At 51.4% G+C, this 22895-nt stretch overlaps 6 protein-coding genes and 1 pseudogene across 7 annotated transcripts, besides 1 other annotated feature; 5 read left to right on the plus strand and 2 right to left on the minus strand.

Moving 5' to 3' along the window:
- Nucleotides 1-437: 437 nt before the first annotated feature.
- On the plus strand, nt 438-1562 carry NCS57_01373500 (uncharacterized protein; the record flags this gene model as incomplete). The annotated part of the gene is made up of 1 exon (XM_053063361.1): nt 438-1562. One exon carries the CDS (start codon nt 438-440, stop codon nt 1560-1562), a length of 1125 nt encoding a protein of 374 aa, XP_052906694.1.
- A 1636-nt stretch (nt 1563-3198) lies between these two features.
- On the plus strand, nt 3199-11237 carry NCS57_01373600 (Carrier domain-containing protein; the record flags this gene model as incomplete). Its single annotated transcript, XM_053063362.1, has 11 exons — nt 3199-3860; nt 3913-4333; nt 4398-4487; nt 4534-4657; nt 4708-4820; nt 4870-5296; nt 5345-8836; nt 8906-9243; nt 9301-9375; nt 9430-9770; nt 9827-11237. 11 exons carry the CDS (start codon nt 3199-3201, stop codon nt 11235-11237), a joined length of 7494 nt encoding a protein of 2497 aa, XP_052906695.1.
- Nucleotides 11238-12158: 921 nt separating this feature from the next.
- On the plus strand, nt 12159-13803 carry NCS57_01373700 (uncharacterized protein; the record flags this gene model as incomplete). Its single annotated transcript, XM_053063363.1, has 3 exons — nt 12159-12629; nt 12694-13431; nt 13486-13803. The coding sequence occupies 3 exons, from the start codon at nt 12159-12161 to the stop codon at nt 13801-13803; spliced, it is 1527 nt and encodes a 508-aa protein (XP_052906696.1).
- A 193-nt stretch (nt 13804-13996) lies between these two features.
- Nucleotides 13997-15592, minus strand: NCS57_01373800 (uncharacterized protein; the record flags this gene model as incomplete). Its single annotated transcript, XM_053063364.1, has 2 exons — nt 13997-14964; nt 15220-15592. The coding sequence occupies 2 exons, from the start codon at nt 15590-15592 to the stop codon at nt 13997-13999; spliced, it is 1341 nt and encodes a 446-aa protein (XP_052906697.1).
- A 1420-nt stretch (nt 15593-17012) lies between these two features.
- On the plus strand, nt 17013-17983 carry NCS57_01373900 (annotated as a pseudogene). The gene is made up of 3 exons: nt 17013-17305; nt 17358-17539; nt 17592-17983.
- Nucleotides 17013-17983: a sequence feature.
- Nucleotides 17984-18201: 218 nt separating this feature from the next.
- NCS57_01374000 (uncharacterized protein) lies at nt 18202-19635 on the minus strand (the record flags this gene model as incomplete). The annotated part of the gene is made up of 1 exon (XM_053063365.1): nt 18202-19635. One exon carries the CDS (start codon nt 19633-19635, stop codon nt 18202-18204), a length of 1434 nt encoding a protein of 477 aa, XP_052906698.1.
- Nucleotides 19636-20853: 1218 nt separating this feature from the next.
- NCS57_01374100 (uncharacterized protein) lies at nt 20854-22718 on the plus strand (the record flags this gene model as incomplete). Its single annotated transcript, XM_053063366.1, has 3 exons — nt 20854-21435; nt 21488-22469; nt 22525-22718. The coding sequence occupies 3 exons, from the start codon at nt 20854-20856 to the stop codon at nt 22716-22718; spliced, it is 1758 nt and encodes a 585-aa protein (XP_052906699.1).
- Between the last annotated feature and the right edge of the window lie 177 nt (nt 22719-22895).

A 22895-nucleotide genomic window follows, 5' to 3' on the forward strand; every position in this document is an offset into this window, starting at 1 on the left:
TCTGTATCGCAAGATGCTGACTTATTCACCGAGAGTACCGGTATCTAGCAAGCCTAGTATGGAAGAAGTGTGATTACATCTCCAACTCTTCCAGAGTCACTGAAACTCCAGCTTTTGCAAGTCATCTGGCCGCGAGCTTACTGTTATTCTCTCACCATCACCTCGAGATACCGGCAGACCCCCATGAGCCATTTCCATCACTTTGGCAAGGCTGATCGAAAATGGGATCATAAACTTCAAACCCCACATCGAATGCGAATCGATTCGCGACCGCTATCGCAGATCTACCCCGGAATTAGCCCGCGAAATCTCGCTGTCAGCCTACGTGTGGAACCCGCAGGGATCGAGGGTCTTCAGCTCTTGCACAGCCATCGTTTCATAAAGCCCTCACGCGAGCACTCTTGGTCTTTCAACTCAACTTCTTCATCATTTTCATCATGTCCGACTTTGCAGATTTGTGTCCGCCTGATGCGAGCCGGACGAGCAGGGAGCTCATCGTCAAGCTCGTCCTGGCTCACCTCACGGGTGTCACGGCGTTCTGCAACCTCGTCTCATTGCGCAAGGATCCGCTTGACTCAGTCGAGACTATTCTCTTCTTCGTTTCTCCCCTTATTGTCCTGGTTCAGACAGCTTTCGGCCTGGCACTTATGATCTTTGACTTTGCCACAAAAGTCATCAAGTCACCATCGTCGATACGCGAGCAAGGTCAGCTTCTTGAGCGTCGATGGAGGATTCTCTTCTGTCCGAGAGCTGAGCCCAAGGTGGAGACGCTGGAGATGAGCCAAGACGGTTTTATCGGAACGCCAAGTGAAAAGAACTCTTGGCGGTCCAATCATGAAGAGAGTGCTTGGGTGAGGTTGGGAAGAACCATGGTCACATTCGGGACTCTTTTCCAATGTTCAGCAACCATCTTCCTCTACAACCGACGGATTGAACTGCACGGGAAAGAGTCCCTAACAGTCGCTGACCACCGCTGCTTCGAAATCGCTGTGGGCAGTGCCTTTGTCTCTGTCCTGTCTATTGCTCTGTTGCTCAGGTTCCCTGGCTTCACCAAGCCGGCACCTGAGGCAGAGTACAAAAAAGAGCCCAAAGAAGATGCCCTCTATCTCTTCTTCAGAGGCGACCCAAGACGATGCTCTTGTTGGTACCAGTTCATCTACATCAAGGATTTCGGGTCCGAGTCCACAGCCGCGACATTCTTCTGGTGCTTCCTGTCAACCTCGTACAATGGCACGTCAATAGTCGTGACTATCATCAAGGCCACATACCCAGGTCTCTACGAAGCATCCGTCACACAAGAAGGCGACCATATCTCCATGTTTGACTTTTACCGAAACCTGGCTATCGTATCTGGCGTCCTCCTTACCATCGCCAAGTCATTCTCAAGACGTGCGGAAAAGAACGATACCTTTTGGTCGCTTATCCCCCCCATCATTGCCGCTCTCTGTGCGATAGTTCTTATGTGCCTCGCGGCGGTATTTATCCTTTATCCGTTCTTGATTATTTGGTTCCCGGGCATGCTGAGTGGCGTTGGGTCGATTCTTTTCATCAGAATCAAGTAGTTGAAGAAGCTACTTGGACAGCCGCCGTTTGCGTTGGCTTCTGAAGAGTTTCCGGCGTGTCCTGCGCTTTGGAAGGACCCGATGGCGGAATATCTTTGGTCTTTGATGTAGTAGATTGGAGGTGATGTGTTATGGAGACAAGAGGCGGATTGGGAGAGAAATGCCATGTAAATTCGTGGGGACAATTTCTCGTGGGAAAAGGGCTGCTAGGTTTAGGCGTGGTTTATGGTTATGAATAGCTTCAAGTGTTGCCTCATCCGGCATTCAATGACGTAAGGATGGTGTTGTCCTGTCAACAGAACATAAATTACCCTAAACTTGCAAGGCAGTGAGCTTGAACCGATCCTATGGCTCCTGTGGGCTCACTCTCCGTCTCAAGTCGGAGAGCCTGATGCCACTTTGAGACGTGTCGTAAACGCTTCTCGCAATAGTGGAATCTATGAATTGCGGCGTGCCCCAAAAACGCCAAGCCGAAACGTCACCCGGGCGTAAGCCGGCACTTCGCGTGAGAACATGGCATTGATGGGATGGTTCTTTGGTTGAGCTTATTGGATTACTACTGACAGGGAATCAACTCTTCAGCAATATCGACAACGTCATCGACCCCCAACGGGCCCTGCAAATGATAAGAGCCATCGGCAGATGGCCTGCAGGTGCTCGCAAACGATCAGCCCTACCACCCAAGCTAATCCCCATCCAGCTCGTCTATCGCGGCAATAGTGGACAGTAGTGGACCGTATAGGCGCGTGGGCGTTTTGCGAGCATCAGCCACAAGGGAACTTTGTCTAATCCACACCCAGGCACACCAGACTCCATAGGGCTGATTCACTCAGCTAAGCCTGATCTCGATAGTACATGTCCGGGACCGAGGTTTTTTGCCGCCACGAGTCGCAAAGGGATAGCTCCAAGTAGAAGATCGGCTGAGGGTGATCAGGCTGAGCTGAACAGACCAACATTGGTTAGCCACTTAACACAGTTTGGTCAGGTAAGACCAGTAAGAATGGGCAGTTGTCATTCATGCAACAACACAGACATCAAAAAGGGGGACGTGCATTATCATGAACAGGTGAGGCTTGAGTCGCTTAGACCGAAAAGGAGTTGAGGGTGTCGAGCACATCAAGATGGGTGGGGGAAGACGTCACGAACAGACAACCATAACTCGCTAATGTCGAAGTGGTGTTCAGGCTGTAGAGCAATCACTCACTACGAGTGGATCACACCATCCGGAGACAACAGTAGCGCCTCCGGGGCAATGATCCTGGACCAACAGCCAAGAGGCCGGACATGTCGCTAAGGCTCGCAACACGAACTGGACCAACAGACCCCCGGAAGGCTGACCCGGGCCAACAGACGTCTGAAGGACTCATCCTAGACCAGCACGTCGCGTGTATTTGTCCCATTTGGGATTGACAGCTCAATTCTAGTTGTCGACAGGTCGAAGACATCGCGTGTAATTGTCCAGTTTGGGATTCACTACTTGAGTTGATCTGTTCAGGATATCAGTGTTCGAGGCCGATGAAAGGGCATAAATATCAGGCTGTAGAAGACTTGTTTAATAGGAATCAACAGAATCAACACAAGAACACTACACTTCACTTGCACACACTCACCTTTTATCATTACTTCACCTGTCATGATGTTGTCAAACGCCACGCAACAGCCACAGCCCATTCAACGCCATGATACCCTCCATGGGACCATCAATGAAACTTCCCCTTACCCGTTGAATGGGCATGGCATTGACCACGTTCCTTTGAACGGACATGGCCATGACACCCAACCTTCTTTGAACGGCAACCCTACCAATCCACGCCCCATTGCCATCTGTGGCATGGCGCTTCGTCTCCCAGGAGGAATCAAAGACCCAGAGGCCTTCTGGGACGTGCTCATCAACGGCAAAGACCTCCAGGCTCCAGTCCCACCAACTCGGTGGAACGCAGCCGGCTTCACCAACAAACTCGGCAGCCGTAGCTCCATCGCAGCTCAGAAGGGTTACTTTCTCTCAGACGACCTGTCCACCCTCGACACCTCCTTCTTCACCATGAGCAAGCGGGAGCTTGAGAGGTGTGATCCACAGCAGCGAAAGCTTCTGGAGATTACTCGTGAAGTTTTGGAGAGTGCCAGGGAGACTGGGTTTCGTGGTAAGCCCATTGGGTGCTATGTAGGCACGTTCGGTGAGGATTGGCTTCAGATGAGTGGTAAGGAGGACCAACACATTGGGGGGTACCCCCTGGCCGCCTACGGTGACCTCATCCTTGCGAACCGCATCTCTTTTGAGTATGACCTGAAAGGTCCAAGGTCTGTTTCCTTTTGGCATTGCATGTTTGTCTGTGCTAACTCGTTGGCACAGCATGGTCATCAAGACTGGCTGCTCGGCCTCCCTTGTTGGCTTACACGAGGCTTGCCGAGCCATCCAAAGTGGGGACTGCTCCTCTGCCATTGTTGCTGGCGCCAACCTGGTCATGGGTCCTATCCCCACGTCCGTCATGGCTGGTGAGGGCATGCTCTCGCCAGATGGCTCTTGCAAGACGTTTGATGCCTCTGCTAACGGGTATGCCCGTGGTGAGGCCATCAATGCACTCTACCTCAAGCCCCTGGATGACGCCATTCGTGACAACAACCCTATCAGGGCTGTTATTCGGAACACTGCTACTAACAGCGATGGAAAGAGTCAGGGCATCCTGGCTCCTAACGGTGCCTCACATGAGGCGCTCATGCGCAAGGTCTACGGGGACATTGGTCTTGACCCGGGCAAAACTGCATTTGTAGAGGTACGTTGTTTCATCTAGCACATACTTCAGTTGCCGTCTGATTTTTCTTGCTAACATTGAAAAGTGTCATGGGACTGGGACACCGACTGGTGACCCTATCGAGGCCACTGCCGTCGGCAATGTCTTTGGACAGCATGGTGTCTACATTGGATCTGTAAGCATCTCGAACCATCTTTCGTTCACTCCTAACTGTTTCATAGGTCAAGCCAAACACTGGGCACGCTGAAGGAGCATCTGGCATCACCAGCATCATCAAGGCAGTCTTGGCTTTGGAGAACAACACTATACCCCCGAACATCAAGTTCAACAACCCAAACCCGAAGAGTGAGTCTACCAGAGGTGCCACACGTGAATTGATTCTAACCTTTACTTAGTCCCTTTTGACACCAAGAAGCTCAAGGTACCTACCGAGCCTGAGTCATGGCCAGAAGGTCGGGACAAGAGAGTGAGCGTCAACTCTTTTGGTATCGGGGGCTCCAATGCCCATGTGAGTTTCTTGAGCCTTTCACGCAGATTCTCAGCTAATTTCATTTCAGGTCATTCTTGAGGCACCTTCAAGCTTGTCCACTCAAACTGAGACAACCTCGAGCCCCAAGCTCATCGTCATGTCTGCAAACACGAGTGAATCTCTGAAGCAGTACCTTGCGACCGCCCAAGACTACCTGGCACAACACCCACACAACGCTGCCGACATGGCGTACACGCTGGCCCACCATCGCCAATCCTTCCCTCATCGTGCATTCATGGTGGTCAAGGCAGACGGCTCACTGGTCGAGACGTCCTCCCCCGCCAGGGCTCCAAGCTCAGCTCCTGGAGTTGTCATGATCTTCAACGGCCAGGGCGCTCAGTGGCCTGAGATGGGAAAGCAGCTCTTCGAGACTGATGCCTATTTCAGAGAAGACGTGATGAAGATGAACCACATCCTCAAGTCTTTGATGCATCCTCCCAGTTGGAACCTCCAAGGTCAGTCACAGCGGTTCTTCATGAGAAGTGTCACTAACAAGTACATAGATGAGCTTTTTGCTCCTCGGGGCCAGAGTCGGGTCCACCAAGCCGAACTCTCCCAACCACTATGCACAGCACTACAGATTGCGCTTGTATGTCACTTGCAACGCGCTGGCATTCGCCCATCAGCAGTCGTCGGCCACTCCAGTGGAGAGATCGCGGCAGCATACGCAGCCGGAGCTATTTCCCTGGAAGATGCCGTCATCGCCGCCTACTATCGGGGCTATGTGACCAAGCTTCAGACCCGAAAGGGTGGCATGGGCGCTGTTGGTCTGGGTGTGGATGACATATCAAAGTACATCCAAGATGGCATCGTCATCGCCTGTGACAACAGTCCTGAGAGTGTCACGTTATCTGGCGATGTGGAGGTGCTGGACAGGGTGCTCGGCACCATCAAGGCAGAGAACCCCGATACTCTGACCAGGAGACTCAAGGTCGAGATCGCCTACCATTCAGATCATATGAAGCCTTTGGCAACTCAGTACAAGGATCTGATGGAGCCTGAACTGGCAGGGCGAGATCTGAAGCGACCTGCTACCATCGACATCCCCTTCTTCTCGTCCGTCACAGGCAAGATGATTACTTCTGGTGACAGTCTGGGCCCGGACTATTGGATCTCCAACCTGACCTCGCGGGTCCGCTTCACTTCAGCTGTCAGCAAGGCCCTCAAAGATCTCCCAAACAGTGTCTTTGTCGAGATTGGCCCTCACTCTACCCTCTCTGGGCCGCTACGCCAAATCTCGACTGCTGTTGGCGCAGACTATCGTTACGTCTCTACCCTCAAACGCAGCGGCGACTCTTCTTACAACTTGCTGTCCACCTTTGGCCAGTTGCACCAGAAGGGAGTCCCCTTGGACTGGTCAGCCATTGTCCCCAAAGGCAGAGTTTTGACCAACCTGCCCAGCTACGCCTGGGATTACAGCAGCGGTTCATTCTGGTACGAGACTCGCTTGTCTAGAGAGTCGAGGTTCCGTGAGTTTGGCCACCATCGTCTTCTAGGTCTTCGCAACCCGCACAGTTCGAGCTTGGAACCGGCTTGGCGCAACAACTTGACCCTTGAAGATGAGCCCTGGTTGACTGACCACATGGTCGGATCTGATGTTGTCTTTCCGTTCGCTGGTTACATCGCCATGGCTGGCGAGGCTATTCGTCAGACGACAGGCATCTCAGAGGGTTACCGTGTGCTAGATGCCACGGCTCGATCTGCGATGGTCTTGTCCGACCAACCCGTTGAGGTGGTGACCACCCTGAGGCCTGTCAACCTTTCCGACACATCCGTGTTTAGATGGTTTACTTTCACCATCGTCTCTCATAATGGCTCTTCCTGGACTCTTCACTTTGAGGGCCAGGTCAAGGCATGCAATGAGGCCTTGACTCCTTCACTCACACCGGCCACCGATGCCCTTATCCGTCCTGTTGCCTCCACCGGCTGGTACGATGCGCTGGAACACATTGGTCTTGTGTACGGTCCTGAGTTCCAAGCACTCGAGGAAATTGTCACCTCAGCTACAGAGAACCTGGCAGTTGCCAAGATAAACAACAAGAGTCGGCAGAGCGATGAAGCCTTCCTCTTTCATCCAGCCACAATGGACAATTGTCTTCAGCTGCTTCTTGCAGCAACAACAAGAGGTCTTGGTAGAAACTTTGGCCAGCTTCGTGTGCCGACCAGCATCGAGGACTTGGTTGTCAGGCGCAGCTCTACTAGCATGGATGTCGTGGCCTCGGCTCAAGCCCTTGATGACCTCGCCGTCGAGGTTATCACAGATGGCAAAGTTGCACTTCGTCTCAACGGCTTGCAGCTGACCCCAGTCGACAATGGGCAAGATGAACCCCACGAGCGTCATGCAGCTGCGCGTCTTGAGTGGTTGCCAGACTTTGACCTGATGGATCACAAGACGCTCTTCACCTCGACGCGGTCAGATTTGAAGGAAGCGCGGATGCATGAGGAGATGACCCTTCTGTGCATCTTGGAAACCGCTGAGAAGATTCGGGATCTCGAGCCCTGCAACTGGCACTTTGAAAAGTTCCGGAATTGGCTGAACCTGGAGATCGATCGTGCCAGACAAGGCACTTACCCCATTGTCGAGCAGAGCAAGACATTTACTGAGATGGCATCCCCACGTCGCCGTGAGATGATCCAGGAGTACTATGAGACTCTAGTTCAGAGCACTATGAGGGCATTCTTCGCTGTTGGTCTCAAAGCCATCTACGACAACTGCGAGGGCATTTTCACTGGCGAGGTCGATGCCCTCCAAACTCTCATGAAAGACAACGTTCTAGCTGAGATCTACAACGCCGTCAGCTTCGGCAAAGGCGACTTCTTAAAGCTTTTAGCACACTCAAGACCGGACCTCCGCATCCTCGAGGTCGGTGCCGGAACTGGCGGGACAACCGAGATGATCCTTCGCAACTTGGCCAGGCCAGATGGTCTCCCGGCGTACAGCGTCTACACTTTCAGCGACATCTCAGCCGGGTTCTTCCCGCAAGCTCGAGAACGCTTCCATTATGCGCCCAACATGGACTACCGAGCCTTTGACATTTCAAAGGACCCATTCGAACAGGGTTTCAAGGCTAACACGTACGATGTCATTCTTGCTCCAAATGTCATCCACGCTACCGAGTCTCTCAACAAGACCTTGTCCAACCTTCAGCCACTGTTGCGCACAGGCGGCCTTCTGGTGCTGACTGAGCTCTGTGGTGTCGTGCGCACTCCCAACTACGTCTTTGGGAACTTCTCAGGATGGTGGCTTGGTGAGGCTGATGGGAGAGAGTGGGAGCCGTATGTCAGTGTTGAGAGATGGGACCAGGAGCTCAAGGCGGCTGGTTTTTCCGGAGTTGACACCACTGTCCTTGACGCTGAAGAGCCTTTCAACTATGGTGCTGCTGTTGTCAGTACCAAGGTGGAGAATGGCAAGAACCCGAAGGATCTTGTGGACACTAGCAGCGTGTCCATCATCACGACAGAGCCTGAGGGCGCTCTAGCCAAGAAGTTGATGGCAGAGCTCAACGACTCTGGCATATCCACTAGCGTGCATGGCTTGCCTGAAGCTGCCACCCTGTCGCCGGATGCCGACATCATCTCCCTGGTCGACCTCGAGATCGACTTCTTTCAAAACATCAGCCAACAGCAGTTCAAGGACTTCCAGGACTTCTTGAATAGTCAAAAGACGGGGCGCGTCCTATGGCTCACCAAGCCAGCGCAGGTCAACTGCCAAGATCCGCAATCATCCCTTTCCATTGGCCTCGCACGTTGTATCCGTGCCGAATCTCAGATCCCGTTTCACACCCTCGAGATCCAACCTGATGAGTCTTGTTTTGCCGGACTGGTGGCCAAGCTTCTGAATAAGATCCGGCGGACAGTTGACGATGAGTTGTTGTCTCCGGACAGGGAGTACATCGTTGACGAGGGACTTGTCAAGATCGGCCGGTATCAGCCACTATTCGTTAGCCATGAGCTCAAAGAGACGAACTTAGCTGTTGCTATTGACACAAGCGACGGTATCAAAGAGCTCTTTGTTTCGAAAGGCAACCTAGCTTAGGCAAATGAAACTCAACCAGAGCTAAAAGAGAACGAGGTCGTTGTCAAAACATGCGCCGTGGCACTCAGTGCCGGTGCTGATGGTGCAGTCTTCAAAACGGAGGAGGATACGTCTCTCAACCATGATCTTCTCCAAGTGGCTGGTATGGTGTCAGCTGTTGGTCCAAACGTTGAAGGTCTGGCTGTCGGCGACCGTGTTCTTGCTACGGCTACAGACTGCTCCATCAAGACCAAGATGGCTTGCTTCAAATCTCTAGTTCACAAGATTCCCCAGAGTCTGGACTTTGAAGATGCTGTAGCGATGGCGATTCCTTTCGCCACCGCTCTTGAGAGCCTCATCAATGTTGGACAACTCCAGAAAGGCCAGGTAATTCCCAGACCACAATCACGTAAATTTGATACCGAGTCTAATGAGAATTCCCAGTCTGTCTTGATCCATCCTGCAGCCACTGCCATCGGTCAAGCCGCCATCCAGATCGCAAAGTTCATCGGCGCCAAGGTAAGAAACTCCATGCTCCCTCCTTGTGCGACTCAAAACTAAGCAGCAATACAGATATATGCTACAGCGACCAGCCAAGAAGAGGCAGAGATCCTCGAAGAGGCCTACGAGATTGATGTCCGCCACATCTTTACCTGCCATGAAGATTCCCTTGCCGCCACTCTCAAGCGTGAAACCGGCAACTGCGGTGTTGATCTTGTCCTTCACTCAGTCCCCGGGATTTCCTGCCAAGCCTTGAGGGACTGCGTTGCCAATTTCGGCAAAATGATCAACCTTGGAGATACCAGCAGCTTTGACGGAGAAGCTCTCGCCATGAGGCCGTTCTTGAAGACCAGACATTATCATGGCATCAACATGGCTCAGTTGGCTCGGAAGAGACCTCAGCGGATGGCAGAGTAAGTACCATTGCAACGAAATCACAAAGGGAACACCTTACTGATTCTCCCTATAGGCTTCTCAGAAAGAGCATCCAGCTTTGCGAAGACGGCCTGATCGAGCCCATTGGCTCTGCCGTGTTCGAGGCAGTTGACATTGAGAAGGCCTTCCGGCAACTCAGAGACGATCACGTCGACAACGTCGTGGTGAGGATCCCTACAGATGCCTCAACTCTCCCAACAACACCGCGCTACACCAAGCTCAGAATGAGGAGTGACGCCTCCTACCTCCTCACAGGCGGCATGGGAGGCCTTGGAGTGGGCATCTCAAGATGGCTTGTTGAGCGCGGTGCAAGGTCTCTGGTCTTCCTCTCCCGCAGCGCAGGCCAAAAGCCCAAAGACGAAGCGTTCATCAGAGAGCTCGAGTCGTGCGGGTGCTCGGTAGTGACAGTGGCCGGTCGAGCTCAGTCCATGGAAGACGTGCAGAGAGCCATCTCGCTCGCACCGCATCCCATCATGGGCGTGGTTCATCTTGCCATGGTTCTTCGCGACAATCCCATTGCCACCATGTCCTATGAGGATTGGACAACAACCACAGCCCCAAAGATACAGGGAGCGTGGAACCTGCACGAGTGCCTCAAGGACCACGATCTTGACTTCATGGTGATGGCAAGCTCCATCAACACCATCGTTGAAAGTCCAGGCCAGGGCAACTACTCGGCAGCCAACACGTTCCTCGAGGCATTCACCCAGTATCGACGGTCGCTCTCCCTTCCGGCATCTGTACTGAACATCTGTGCCATTGAGGATGTGGGATATGTGGCTGAAAACGCCTTTGCCAAGAAGAACATCAAATCCCAAGGCCTGTACAGCCTGCGAGAAAAGGAGCTGCTCGACTTTTTCGAGCTAGCCATCCGACTGTCACCAGCCTCCACCGCTACCACACCCGACCCGTCGTCGACACTAGTGGAGGAAAGTGAGGTTGACCATCACAGCAAATTGACACAGCATCGTCCCTGGAGCAGCAAGGGGCAAGTCGTCATGGGTCTGCGATCTGAGAGCGATCTCAACGACACCAACACACGAACCAACTGGCGACGAGATCGTCGAATGGGCTTCTACCACAACTACAACAGGACCAAGACCACAGACCAGGACGAGTCTTCTAACAATCTTGCCGAATTTCTCTCCAGCGCGACAGACAACCCCAGCATTCTCGACGAAGCAGCGACTTCCGTCTTTTTGGCTCAAGAGATCGGCAACAAGGTGTTCAATCTTATCCTCAAGGATGCCGAGAACCTGGACACGAGCTTGACGCTGCAGCAGGTTGGTCTTGATTCGCTCATGGCTATTGAGCTACGCCGGTGGTGGAAGCTTGCTTTTGGCCTGGAGATCAGTGTGTTGGAGCTCATGGCTACCGGGACTATGGAAGCACTTGGAGCCGTTGCTGCCAAGGGGCTGAAGGGGAGACTGGCTTCAAGTGGCTAGATGGTCGTGGTAGGGAAGTTTGTCAAGGGTATTATACCAAGGTGTTGGGTCTTACAGGGCTCATTGTGTGCTTTTCTGACCTCGTGTTGGGTGTGGACTCTCCTCATGGGGCTACTCTTGATCGTCGAGGGACATGTGTCAGGAATCGTCATAACCAATCTTTTGTATATTAGGCATTGGAGTTAAACTAATTTGCAAGGCTCTCATACGTTTTATATCTTGAACTACCGCTGACATCGTAAACGAAATGACATGGTCCATGTTGCACTTGTCCCTTTCAACAAGCACCTGATACGCAACCATGAAGGTGTTGACATCTTCCCACCTTTTTGGGCTCTTCAGATGAGCACATATAGTCTCGGTCCGAGATAAATCTTGGCATTCAAAAAAGAAAACCACGCAAATGGTGCTTCATGCTATGAGGAATAAGGAAAACGGGCCGAGCAGGTGGAAGGATTTACCCTATCAGTGTTAAAGGAGATAAGATTGTTTTTGGCCTGGCCCCCTCGTATCAATCAGCGTTGCAGAGTCCGCGTCACTTGGCAGTGGATCAATGGAATTCTTATTGGTAGATGAGAGTAAGGAAATGTGCCTTGTGGGTTTTCTTGCGTGAATTCTTCATAAATCCATGTTCATTATGGAGAAGGAGGCTATTCGGACCCAGCCGCTTGGCTCAGACGAGGAGTCCAAGCCTCTTTGCCAAGCTGCCAAGCCAAACGAACACAACCTTATTCCACTCTCGACACCATCTGATAAGCTTAAAGCGACAAAATGTACCCATACAAGGTGGATCGCCAATCAGGCGACGTCGGTGACAACACCTTGGCAAGGGAAATTGCCCGTACATAAAACAAGAGAGAACGGCAGACACAGATGGTTGTTCACCCTGACATCTCTGTATTCTTACAAGATCAATACACCATGGAGCAAAGACCCATCAAGCCCGTCGCTGCCGGGAACGAAGAGTCAGCAGCGGCTGACATCAACGTCACTGAAGTCGACAATGATGCCTTCAATCCGCTCCGGATTCCCGCGAAGTACAAATGGACGGCACTTTTTCTCGTTATCACTCTTCCGATAGGACACACCTGGACAGGCTCAGCATTGGGTCCTCTGAAAAACACCCTGCGAGAAGAACTCGGCATCAACAATACGCAATTCGGTGTCATAAGCAGCGCAGATGCTTTTGTGAATACCATCTTCCCCATTGTTGGGGGCTTGATCCTGGACTGGTGGGGGCCCAACATCGTCGCGCTGTGCTGTACAAGTGTCATTCTTGTCGGTTCTATTGTTGCTGCTGTTGGTGTTCAAATTGGGCTTTGGAGGCTGCTTGTCTCTGGGCATGTCCTCATGGGATTCGGCATTGCGGTTCTTGACTCGGCGACGCAAAAGGTAGAGCTACATCAGCTGCCCAAAATTCCTTCATTCACACGCGAAAAATACTAACGGTTTCAAGTTCTTCTACCACTGGTTTGGTGCTTCTGGCCTGGCCTTGGCCTTTGGGCTCGAAAGTGCTATTTCCAGCACCGTCGGCCTCGTTTCAGGCATGGTGGCCATTCCGATCCGAGACCAAACTGGGTGGTACGGATGGACCTTCTGGATTCCCGTTGTTTTCTGTGGATTGTCTCTGATTATGAACGCGGCCTATGTTTGCTTTGAGCGTCTCGTGGTTCCTGTCGAGTACAGGTTGACCCCAGGTCGCGACGCAGCAATCACCGAGAAGCACCTCATCACCAAGCGCAATTTCTCCTGGAGGCTCCTACTTGATCTACCTTGGGCATACCTCATGCTGCCGGCGACTCAGTTGCTTCAGAGCGGTGCTGCTGGTGGATTCAGCACTAGTTCAGCCGACATCATATTCCTCAAGGGGTACACAGAGGAAGTTGCAGGCTATCTCTCCACAGCACAGCGAATTCTTCCAATTGTCCTTAGCCCTGTGCTTGGTTTGGCTATCGATAAGTACGGCCATCGATTCCACTACGTCGCGGCGGCTCCTGTTCTATGGATTACCGCCTGCTCACTCCTGGGCTTTACCAACGTCCACCCGACCGCCGCCCTCGTCTTCTCCAGCTTAGCAGGGGTTATCAACTCAATGCCACTGCAGATTTGTATACCGCTACTGGTAGCCGACCAAGCCAAGATTGGTACTGCTTTCGGAGTTTGGAGGGCTTTCAATAACTCCGGATCGACTATTGTAAGTCCTTGCGATGGAGTGGTAGAAGAGTATCTCCACTAATTTTGCCTGTAGATGGATGTTGTGTTTGGCGTTCTGCAAGATGGCACCGAGAACAACGGTTATTACAAAGTTCTACTAGTGGCAATCGGGATCAAAGCTTGGGCTTTTTTGCTTGGAGTGTCGTACATCATCGTCGACTACAAGTTACTTGGGAAGGGCATGACTATGACCCGCCTCCAACGTGAGGCAAAGGAGGCCACGATTGAAGATCGGGAAGCAGACCCTCTGACTCGCAGGAATTCCAGTCCGTGGTTCACTGCCTTGACTTTCGGTCTCTTGGTTGGTATTATCGCGAGTGCATGGGTAGTTTTCCTCAAATACTTGATTTGAGAAGAGGGGCTCCTCTTGACACATTCAACCCCCTCATCCGAGATACCCAGCCAGAACACCTGTCCCGCTCTATTGTAAGACCAGCGATAGAAACAGCGGGTGATATGATAAATAGAAAAAATAATCATGGTCTATTTTGAACAATCGAATCATGATGTCAAGGTCAAAAACACACTCCCCACTCGAGTTATCCTCAGCGGCGACCAGTCAACTCCATCGCCAAAGCCCTGCCATACTTCAACGAAGCCTCCGTGTAAGGGTCGGGAAGCACGAACGCAGGCATCTGATTCGCGTTCCACCAGCGCGTAAGCTCCAGGCCAAAGAACCGTCCCTCGGGCGACTCCTCCGAGACACCAATGTCGATCCTCACACCAACGCGGAGAGACTCAAAAGCCTTGTCGGCATTTGGTTGCTCGAGCAACTTCTTTCGTTGGTAGCGAGCAAAGTCACACAGTTCTTGTCGCTTCTTCTGCTGCTCCTCCTGTCCCTTGGAGAACCATGCGAAATCGTCGTCACTGACAGACCGAACCTCAAGCTTGTCTTTGACAAACTTGGAAATACCGATTGAAACAACATTGTCGCCACAGAGATGAACTCTGTACTCGCCTACCGTCTTGAAAGTGGGGATGTACTCCATGTGAAACCATCTCGCGCTGGGCTCATCCTTTTCGGGCTCAGGTTGTCTAGTTTTGACACGTTCTCCGGTGAAGCAAGCCAGCTTGAGCTGGTGGCCCGTGGGTCCTTGTACAATCTTCACGTGGCTCGAAGCGTCACTGAAGTTGCGTTTAATGACGGTCTTCTCGCCCTTGGGAGTATCGAGGGTGCATTTCCCCATCCCAAAGCAGGTCTGGGGTCTGTAGGCGTACAGCGTTGGGGCAGTTTTGGCGATACGGTCCATGGCTGCGATGTCGGGGAATTTAAGATTGACAGCCATAAACTCATCGTGGCTGGGGTACATCCTCAGATGGGGAAGCATGGCGCAGAGGGGTTCCATGTCCCGGTAGAACTGCTCAAGTCCATTCTCTGTCCACTCTGCGCCAGTGTAGGCGACAAAGACAACGGCCTGGTCAGCTTCAATGGCTTCGATGTGATCCTTCAATTCGCCTGTCGTAAGCATCTGACGAAACCAGTCCCAGTTGTGAAGTTCGGCCGTAACAATGTCTGTATGCTCAGTACAAAGCACGGTCGCCAAGTCCTGGTGGACTATCGCGCACCCTTCTTAATTAGTTGAGACGAAACCACAGCCAAGTGTTTTCTCAAGGCCTTAGAGCCGCTCCTCTGAGAAGCAACGCAGATGGGAATCTGGGTTTCTAGTTCTCACAGCAACAGAGGCAACAGGGAGGGATATTAAAGCACTTTTATCATGAACCCTCATATCCGTAACTGTTGGCACGCCGCACCAGAGAATGTGCGTACTGGGTTTAGCAGGAACAGGGAGTTCATCGGCCAAAGGGGGTGACCCGGTTACACATGACTTTGGCGGCTCCTTTATTCGAAGGGTTAGGTCAAATGTGCCACCAGCGTCAAGGGCCTTCTTGGCCTCTTTAGCATCTTGGGGCAACCATTTCCTCGCTGTGGACACACCTCGTCTCTTCTCTTGGCAACGACGGTTCTGTGCCTCGTTGAGCGCCTCCGACACCGTACGCCAGTCTCGATGCTCATTAGACAGCAAGGAAAGCTCCTTCCAGAAGTACATTGAGTCGCTAGGAAAGACAGCTTTGAGCTTATCTATGTCCATCTTGAGATGGTTGGAGACTCTCTGCTGGTAGATCGCTGGTGATGTTCTCATGATGGCTGAGGCCCTCGTAAAGGGGTGTGTATATAGCTGTTCGCTTGTTCACGTACGCGCAGCACATCTGAACTTCCCACCTACGTGCCAAGGAGGTTGAGACACTGTAGCAGGGGCGTGTTCTTAGTTTACATACTGGTCAGCCTGCTGATGGGTGATCGCCCTGAAGTAGACAACTTGGGCTTTTGGGAGTATTGGGCTAGGCCAAATTACGGCTCTTATAGGCTGAACAAGACCATTACCGTTGTCGTTCTCGACATATAGACAGATCTTGGTCGTTGGTTGAGAGGAGTCGCATTGCTCTATGTCATACCGGGGTGGTGTTCTGGTGTGGCTATTTTTGCAGAAAAGCACCAGCGCTAGGGCCAGGCGGGTACCGCTCCATTTTATTCAACCAGTAATGCGGACTTTACTCTCCGCTAATCATTCCCACTAGCCTTCTTTAGAATAGTCTGTGTGCAATTTCGGCCTCTAATCCCCGCATGTTCACTCGAACCTCATGGAGCAGCCGTGTGTGCAATGTGATGTTATGAGTAGCACAAAGAACAATCAGTGGGAGTGCAAGGCAGACCCCCTCCAACTTATAGCTGCAAGGTCAGAGGAGTAAAAGAATTCGTTTAAGCATTCTAATCCTAGACTAGGTACTGGATCTCTGGAACTACCCCTTATTTTTAGCTTTAAGTGCAATCTTCGTCAATTAACAGAACACTCTCAGGTAGGGACTATCATTTTTGCAAGGGCTTGGGAGAGCGTTCTTATCGCACGTGATCGGGTGGACCATCGGTACCTACAGAGGCGCCTACACTCGCCCTGTGTCCATGTATTTTCCAGCAGCCATATCTTGATTGGCCCACCCTGTAGGTCGCGTAGCTGTTCAGCAGCCGGAAACCAAGGTTATTGATAACAGATACCTAAAGAGACATGACGGTTGCGCCTAATAATATGTACTTCTCAACCGCGACAAGAGAGACATTCCGGATCTTCTCGCGTGACCATTGTTCACCTTGTACAGGATAATGGGCATGCCGGAGCAGTTCTCATCCGACCAGCATCGGATATAAGGAGATTGGTAATATCATCAAGTTCGTGCTGCTATCCACATTGGGAGCCTGTCCGATGCGATGCAACGTTTCTCCATCAAACACCTCGTGCTAGGAGTAAGCTTCGCCGTCATTGAAGGATTGCTTACTGAGCGATACTACAAGGATAGCCTTGGTAGTGGATGCTGTAGGATTCTGTCAACCATACCAACGTTCGCGTGGACCTCGCCAATCTACATAGCTCTCCACATCGACCGGTCTTTGTGCCAGTAACGCCGATGCCCCGGCCGTTCCGGATCGGCTCCGCCATAATGGATCAGGCGATATAAGATGTTCCATCCTGGAAGGGTTTACTGTGCTATCATCGGCATCGGATCGAGGCAAAAATGACTCTGACCTGGCTAATTACTGGTTGCTCAAGCGGCTTCGGCGAGATTCTTGTCCGGCAGCTCCGAGCCGCTGGTGATAATGTCATCGCAACCGGCCGCAATGCGGATATAAAACTCGCTCACCTCAAAGATACCGGAGCTACAATTCTTGATCTGGATGTTACGGAGTCCCCTACGGCCATTCAGGCCAAGATCAATGAAGCATGGGGTGTCTACGATGGCGGCATCGACGTCGTTGTCAATAATGCGGGCTATATCCTGAGCGGCGCCGTTGAAGAGCTGACGTAAGTGGCCTTGATGTTGGAAAGTAAGCAAGTCGCTAATGATCATTTGTAGACAAGAAGATATGGAAAAGTCCTTTAGGGTCAACTTTCATGGTCCTCTCAACATCACTCGTGCCGTTCTCCCACGCCTGCGAGCCAAGGGCAAAGGTACACTCTTGTACGTGAGCTCACAGGCGGCGTGGCACGCAGACCCCAGTGCTTCCGGGTACTGTTCGAGCAAGTTCGCATTGGAAGGTAAGTTGATTTTTGACGACGAATGAGGTTTCAAAAGCTGATCTGCTCGAAGGGGCTGTCGAATGCCTCGCCAAGGAGCTTGCAATATTCGCCCCAGGCATCAAGCTCCTAATTGTCGAGCCAGGCTACTGCCGAACCCCAGTGTTCAACAAACTACAGCATGTAGAGGCTCGGGTCCCAGAGTATGCCCCATTCAATGAAGCTGTTCGGCAAGTTGAGGCGTCTTTGACTGCGTCTTCGCCTGGAGATCCAGATAAGGCTGTGGCTCGAATGATAGAATTGGTGAGGGTAACTGGCATGGCCTCTGGTAAGAAGGTGCCTTTAAGAGTTCCTTTGGGCTCTGATAGCTGGTTAAAGATTAAGACAAAGTGTGAGGAGACGTTGGAGATATGTAGAGAGTGGGAGGAGGTGGCTAAGAGTACAGATGCTCCAGTTGAGCCATGAACATCTTGAGATGGAATGAGTTAGGAAGGACCGTGTATTTCCTTTGTTGCTATTCAAGATTTCGGAAGTGAATTACTAGTATTGAGCCCCTCCTTCTTCTCTAGCTTGGTGGTGTCTTTGGTGGGACGACGGGACATTGAACTGAATGAAACAAATTCCAAATACCGTCTCCTCCATCGACAGACGCTTCTTGGGAATAAGACCGCAATCTACTTCTACTAAACTCCAAGACCCTTAATCAACTCCGCCTTCACCTTCTCAAGTACTTCAGAAACAAACTTGCGATCGTAAAAGCTCTTGTTGAAGCACCCTTGGATGGTCAGCTGATCCTTAAAAGTCCACACATGGCACTGCAGCGACCGGGCAAGTGTCTCCGTGCCAACCCAAAACCCATCCACCTCTACCTTGTCTTTACCGCCTTGACCAAAGGCATACTCATGCTGCAAACACTGCTCGACCTTGCCAAAACTGCTCAAGTCTGGGTTCTCGACTGGAGGTAGTTCCCGAGGAGGGGGAGTGTTGAAGAGTTTGGTTGTCCGTCTGACATAAGGTGCCATGAGATCCAACATGCCTTGTGGCTTACCCTCATCATTAGTGCACATCCGCGTCAAGTCTCTTCTGTAGACATTATTGAGAATCTCTGCGATAGCGTCGAATGACAGGCCCAAAACGTTTGGAACGGTGACTGGGAGACCACTACAGAACATGCCAACCGCAAAAGCTTCTCCATTGTAAGGTGAAGAAAGGTACGGGCGTAGATCAGTCGGGAAAAAGGCGCCGTAGCTTTTAGCGAGCGGATGCTGTGGATAAGTCGCTGTGACGCGAACCAAGGCAGCATGAACAGCGCTGGGGACACTGAGACCACGTTTCTTGCAACCGGCAATAATAGACTTGGTGGCAGTAGCATCAAAACTGTAGGATTGTCGCTCGGTTGGGCCGGGAGCAGCGGTCAAGGACCCTGTGATGGTGGGCAGGCCTATGCTTGGCACGCCTTTGACAAATTCCGCGACCAGGGCGTCGGCAGTGGAGCGTAGATACATGGGTGTGGTCTCTTCGTCCAAGTAAGAACCAACGATGGTGTCGAGGCTTGGCGTCAGGGGTCCCTGGGTGGTAGGATGGTTTCGATCATGCCGGAGTATTTCGGCAAGATTGTTCATGAAGCTGTTGGCCAGCATGAGCATCCCGATACCATCGATACGCCAGTGAGATGACGATATGCAGAGCTCTTGAGAAGCAGGAACCCAATGACACGTCGCTGTGGGGCTGGGGCGAAGCGAGGTGAACAAGGTTGTTGAGTCTGGGATGTTCTCGTGCTGGAAAAAGGTTTGTGATAGCCATGTGTCTTCATTTAGAGGGCCAACAGACAAGATTTGACTGGGCAGATCGTCCGCATCAGACATATGAGACCTTCCAGCGAGGTTTGGATGAAGTCGGACAAGGGTTAACCAGGTTCGTCTCAGAACCGGCACAACCTCCTTGACAGATTCTGGGATTTTCAGACGCAAGGCAACAGTGATGGCCCAGTGCTCGCGGTTGATGGGGGCACCACCATCAGCTAGAAGCTTGAAAAATGTTTCGATAGTGTCGAGAGGGCGATTAGAGGTGCCATCGGCTTCCAAAAACCATGTCTGAAACGGTAAAGCAGTGGACATGTTAAGAAAAGTTCAATCGTATACTGAGGGCTTGGGGAGCTCTGGAGATTTAATATGGGGAAAGGAAGGTAGATCAAAGGGAATATTTTGAAGGCCCGAGAGTTTTTATATCTGGAAGTCGATGATGACCAAGGATTACGTACAGATACATCTGGAAATTAAGAACTAGATGCAGTAACTGTGTGGGAGACATGGGGTGTGTTGGGAACGTAAAACACCAAACAAGGTGCCAAGCCCGTTTTGTCTAGGCATCTCGAATGCAGGGTTCCCGGGTTAATTGGAGGGAACTCTGCCTTCCTTGGTAAGACCAGACGAGCTTGGTAAGCGCGAGGTGACATCCCGCCGCTAGGAGCCTGCAAAACCACAGATTTATCCCTTTCGGGCCCTTCCCGCACCTTGCGGGCTTGGCAATGGCCTTGCGGTATCGCGCCCAGCCTGGCAACCAACTCGAGGCTACAAATTTGCAAAGTCAATGAGTGATGCCTCATGATGTCAGACCGATAGATGAGGCGTCAGCTCCATTTCAAACTTGAGGAGGGGGGGAAACGGCTTGGGAACCTGATTGCTCCCTTGCCAAGCCAAAGTTGAACTCGAAGCGCACTCAGCACTATTTTTGTGCCTACAGCCTGCTTGTTGACTTGGTGCCGTGGCGCATTATGGTACATGTATGTCTTAGACATGTATCAGTCGAAATCAGGCTGGCGGTTAACCCTCGACTGAGCTGGTAGTGAGTCAATACAAGCATTTCAGAACTTCTTGATACTCAGTGATTCACGCTGACTCTCGTGACACGTCTACAAAAGAGGGCATCATCCATAGGGCTAAATATGTGGCCATTGATACATGAGCATTAAAACACCAACCAAAGTAGTGTTTCGCCTGTAAATGCCACTTGTCTAGCTTAGCATTTGCCTGTTATGAGTCTGCCATCCTAGCCAGCCTGACTTTGCCCGCATTTATGGCTTATGGGACTGGCCTGCTGGCTTGTTTGGCTCTTCCACTCACATTTCAAAGAGGGTAATGCTCCTGCATGTTTAAATAGAGGGGGTTCAGCTCGTGCTGACGTGCAGGCTGGTGGCGCTCAGCGTGTAACGTTCGGCCTCGGAATGAGGCTGCTAATTTGGTTATTTAATTATGCCCGGCCCTTTGCCACTCCTTCTCCGTGACTGTTAAGTCTGCCTGTCCACGAGGTCTGCCTTTGAATCCTATCAACTCAAAATGACTGATGTCATTGAACGGAGGATTAATATCACAAAAGGTCAATCTCAACAAGATGATTGGGTTCAAAATTGGCAGAACTGGGAGACTGCATGGCTCAAACTCATTGAACGTGTCGCCAACTACACCAAGGATCCTATTGTCCTAATCGACGATGGATGCAAGACAGAGGCTGATGGCATCAACTGCACTGAGGCATGCAGCAACTCGACATACCTCTTCAAATCGGCAGAGACTCTCTGGAACTGTGTCAGCCTGGCAACTCTCCGCATGACAACCTGGGACAATCCAGACGAAGATCACCCTCGAATCACTATCAACAGGGACGATGAGAAGGAAGTGAGGCAGAGGTTTCAGCTTGGTCCACTCGAGGATTTCGACCATGTCGACGTCTTCCAAAACTATCGTGCGTGTGCAACCGAGTCTTGTTTCGCTTCCAAACTCGGATGCTCCTTGGAATTCGACGAGTTCCAGAACATTTCCGTCACTTACGAAAAGACCCTCGAGTTCGGATATATCATGAGCCACAACTACTGCACCAACGCCGACTTGGGCATTGACAGTGACCTTGCGGGTCCTGGGGTGAGTTTCATTCTAGCTGCCGATCGAAGTATTCTCTAATGGCGCGAGACAGTTGTTCATTGCCTACCTTATTCAGTTCTCACTGTCCATGTTCTTCGTCTTGTCTCTTAACTTTACTACGTCTTGGACCAAATACCTTGTGTGGGCCTGTACGCGTCCGTTCCGAGCCAAGGCCACAGAAACGGCAAAGAAGTGGCAAGACAGACTCTCGAATAACCGCTTTGCTGGCGCAGTGGCATCCACCATTGTCGACCTTCAAGAAGCTCAATCCCAATATCTAGCCATCCTCTCGATTGTAGGTGTAGTGGCGTATGCCGAGATCGGCTCTCCGGGCTTCGGCAAAGCTCACACACTCCGGGCGTGGTCTATCAACAATATTCTCCTTGATGACATGGTCTCAATAAGTATTTACCCGATCATTTCCGTTCAGATAGCCCTCCACAAGACTCAGAATAGGTGGTGGTACACGCTGCTATGGGTCATCTTCACCTGGACAATGGCCTGCGTCATCTTCACCTCCGGGTACGCAGACAAAGAGGAGGTAGAAAAAAGCTTCAAACAAGACGCTGGTCTCAAGTCTTGCGGGCAGAATGCTGGACCGAAGATCTATTGCCTGAACTACGGGGAATCCGACGAAGGATTCGCATACAACGGGCTGATGCAGGAGGAGGAGAGCATTCTGTCTAGCAAGTTTACTTACTGGGCTATACACGGTATAATACCCATTCTCCTGTGGGATTGGTTGATGAAGGGCCTTGTACCAGTCTTCTTCCCGACTAAAGAGTTAACGAGAGATCGATGGTACCTCCTCTTGACTGCCGCCACAAGTCAGCCCGTATTAACTCTCTTGGAGTTATTCACCATGGCCCTCGGTACGTATAATCTGGCAAATTTTGTCATGTTTAGGAATGTGCTTGGTGATACCTACGGAGAGGGTCAAAGCGACTCAGTCTTTGGTGGGTGGAGCTACGGGCAGTTTGTGGCATTGTTCGTGTGGATGCCCATCCTTGGCAAGTTTCTGTCTGTACTTCTTGGTAAATATCTGAGACTTCTTTTGTAAGGTGGCACAGCGTTAACGCATTAGTCTAGAGGGCACTGTTCCAGTTGTGCAGAAGCGAACGAACCACTATGTCAACGTCACTCTGGCACGAGATCAAGCGCCAACAAACCAGACCGCCGCAACTCAGACTGAAACAGACAGGGCTGAAAATGATCAGACTGAAGTAATTGAGGCTGAAACCAGTCACTCCGAAGGGATTCCCTTGACGCCAATGTCGCGCTGAAGATCCTGTAGATGGTGGCTTTTGTGTTGAGGGGCATTGAAGATGATGGTTTATTGTGTTGAAAACTGTGTTTTTCTTGGGGTTTCTTCAAATATCTTTGCATGAGGAGTGAGATTGGAATGTCCCTTAAAGGTCTCTTCGTTTTCCATAACATCTAAGGATTCTTCTCTATGATTA

The sequence above is a fragment of the Fusarium keratoplasticum genome, chromosome 12 (assembly GCF_025433545.1).
Source record: "Fusarium keratoplasticum isolate Fu6.1 chromosome 12, whole genome shotgun sequence".
NCBI lineage: Eukaryota > Fungi > Ascomycota > Sordariomycetes > Hypocreales > Nectriaceae > Fusarium > Fusarium keratoplasticum.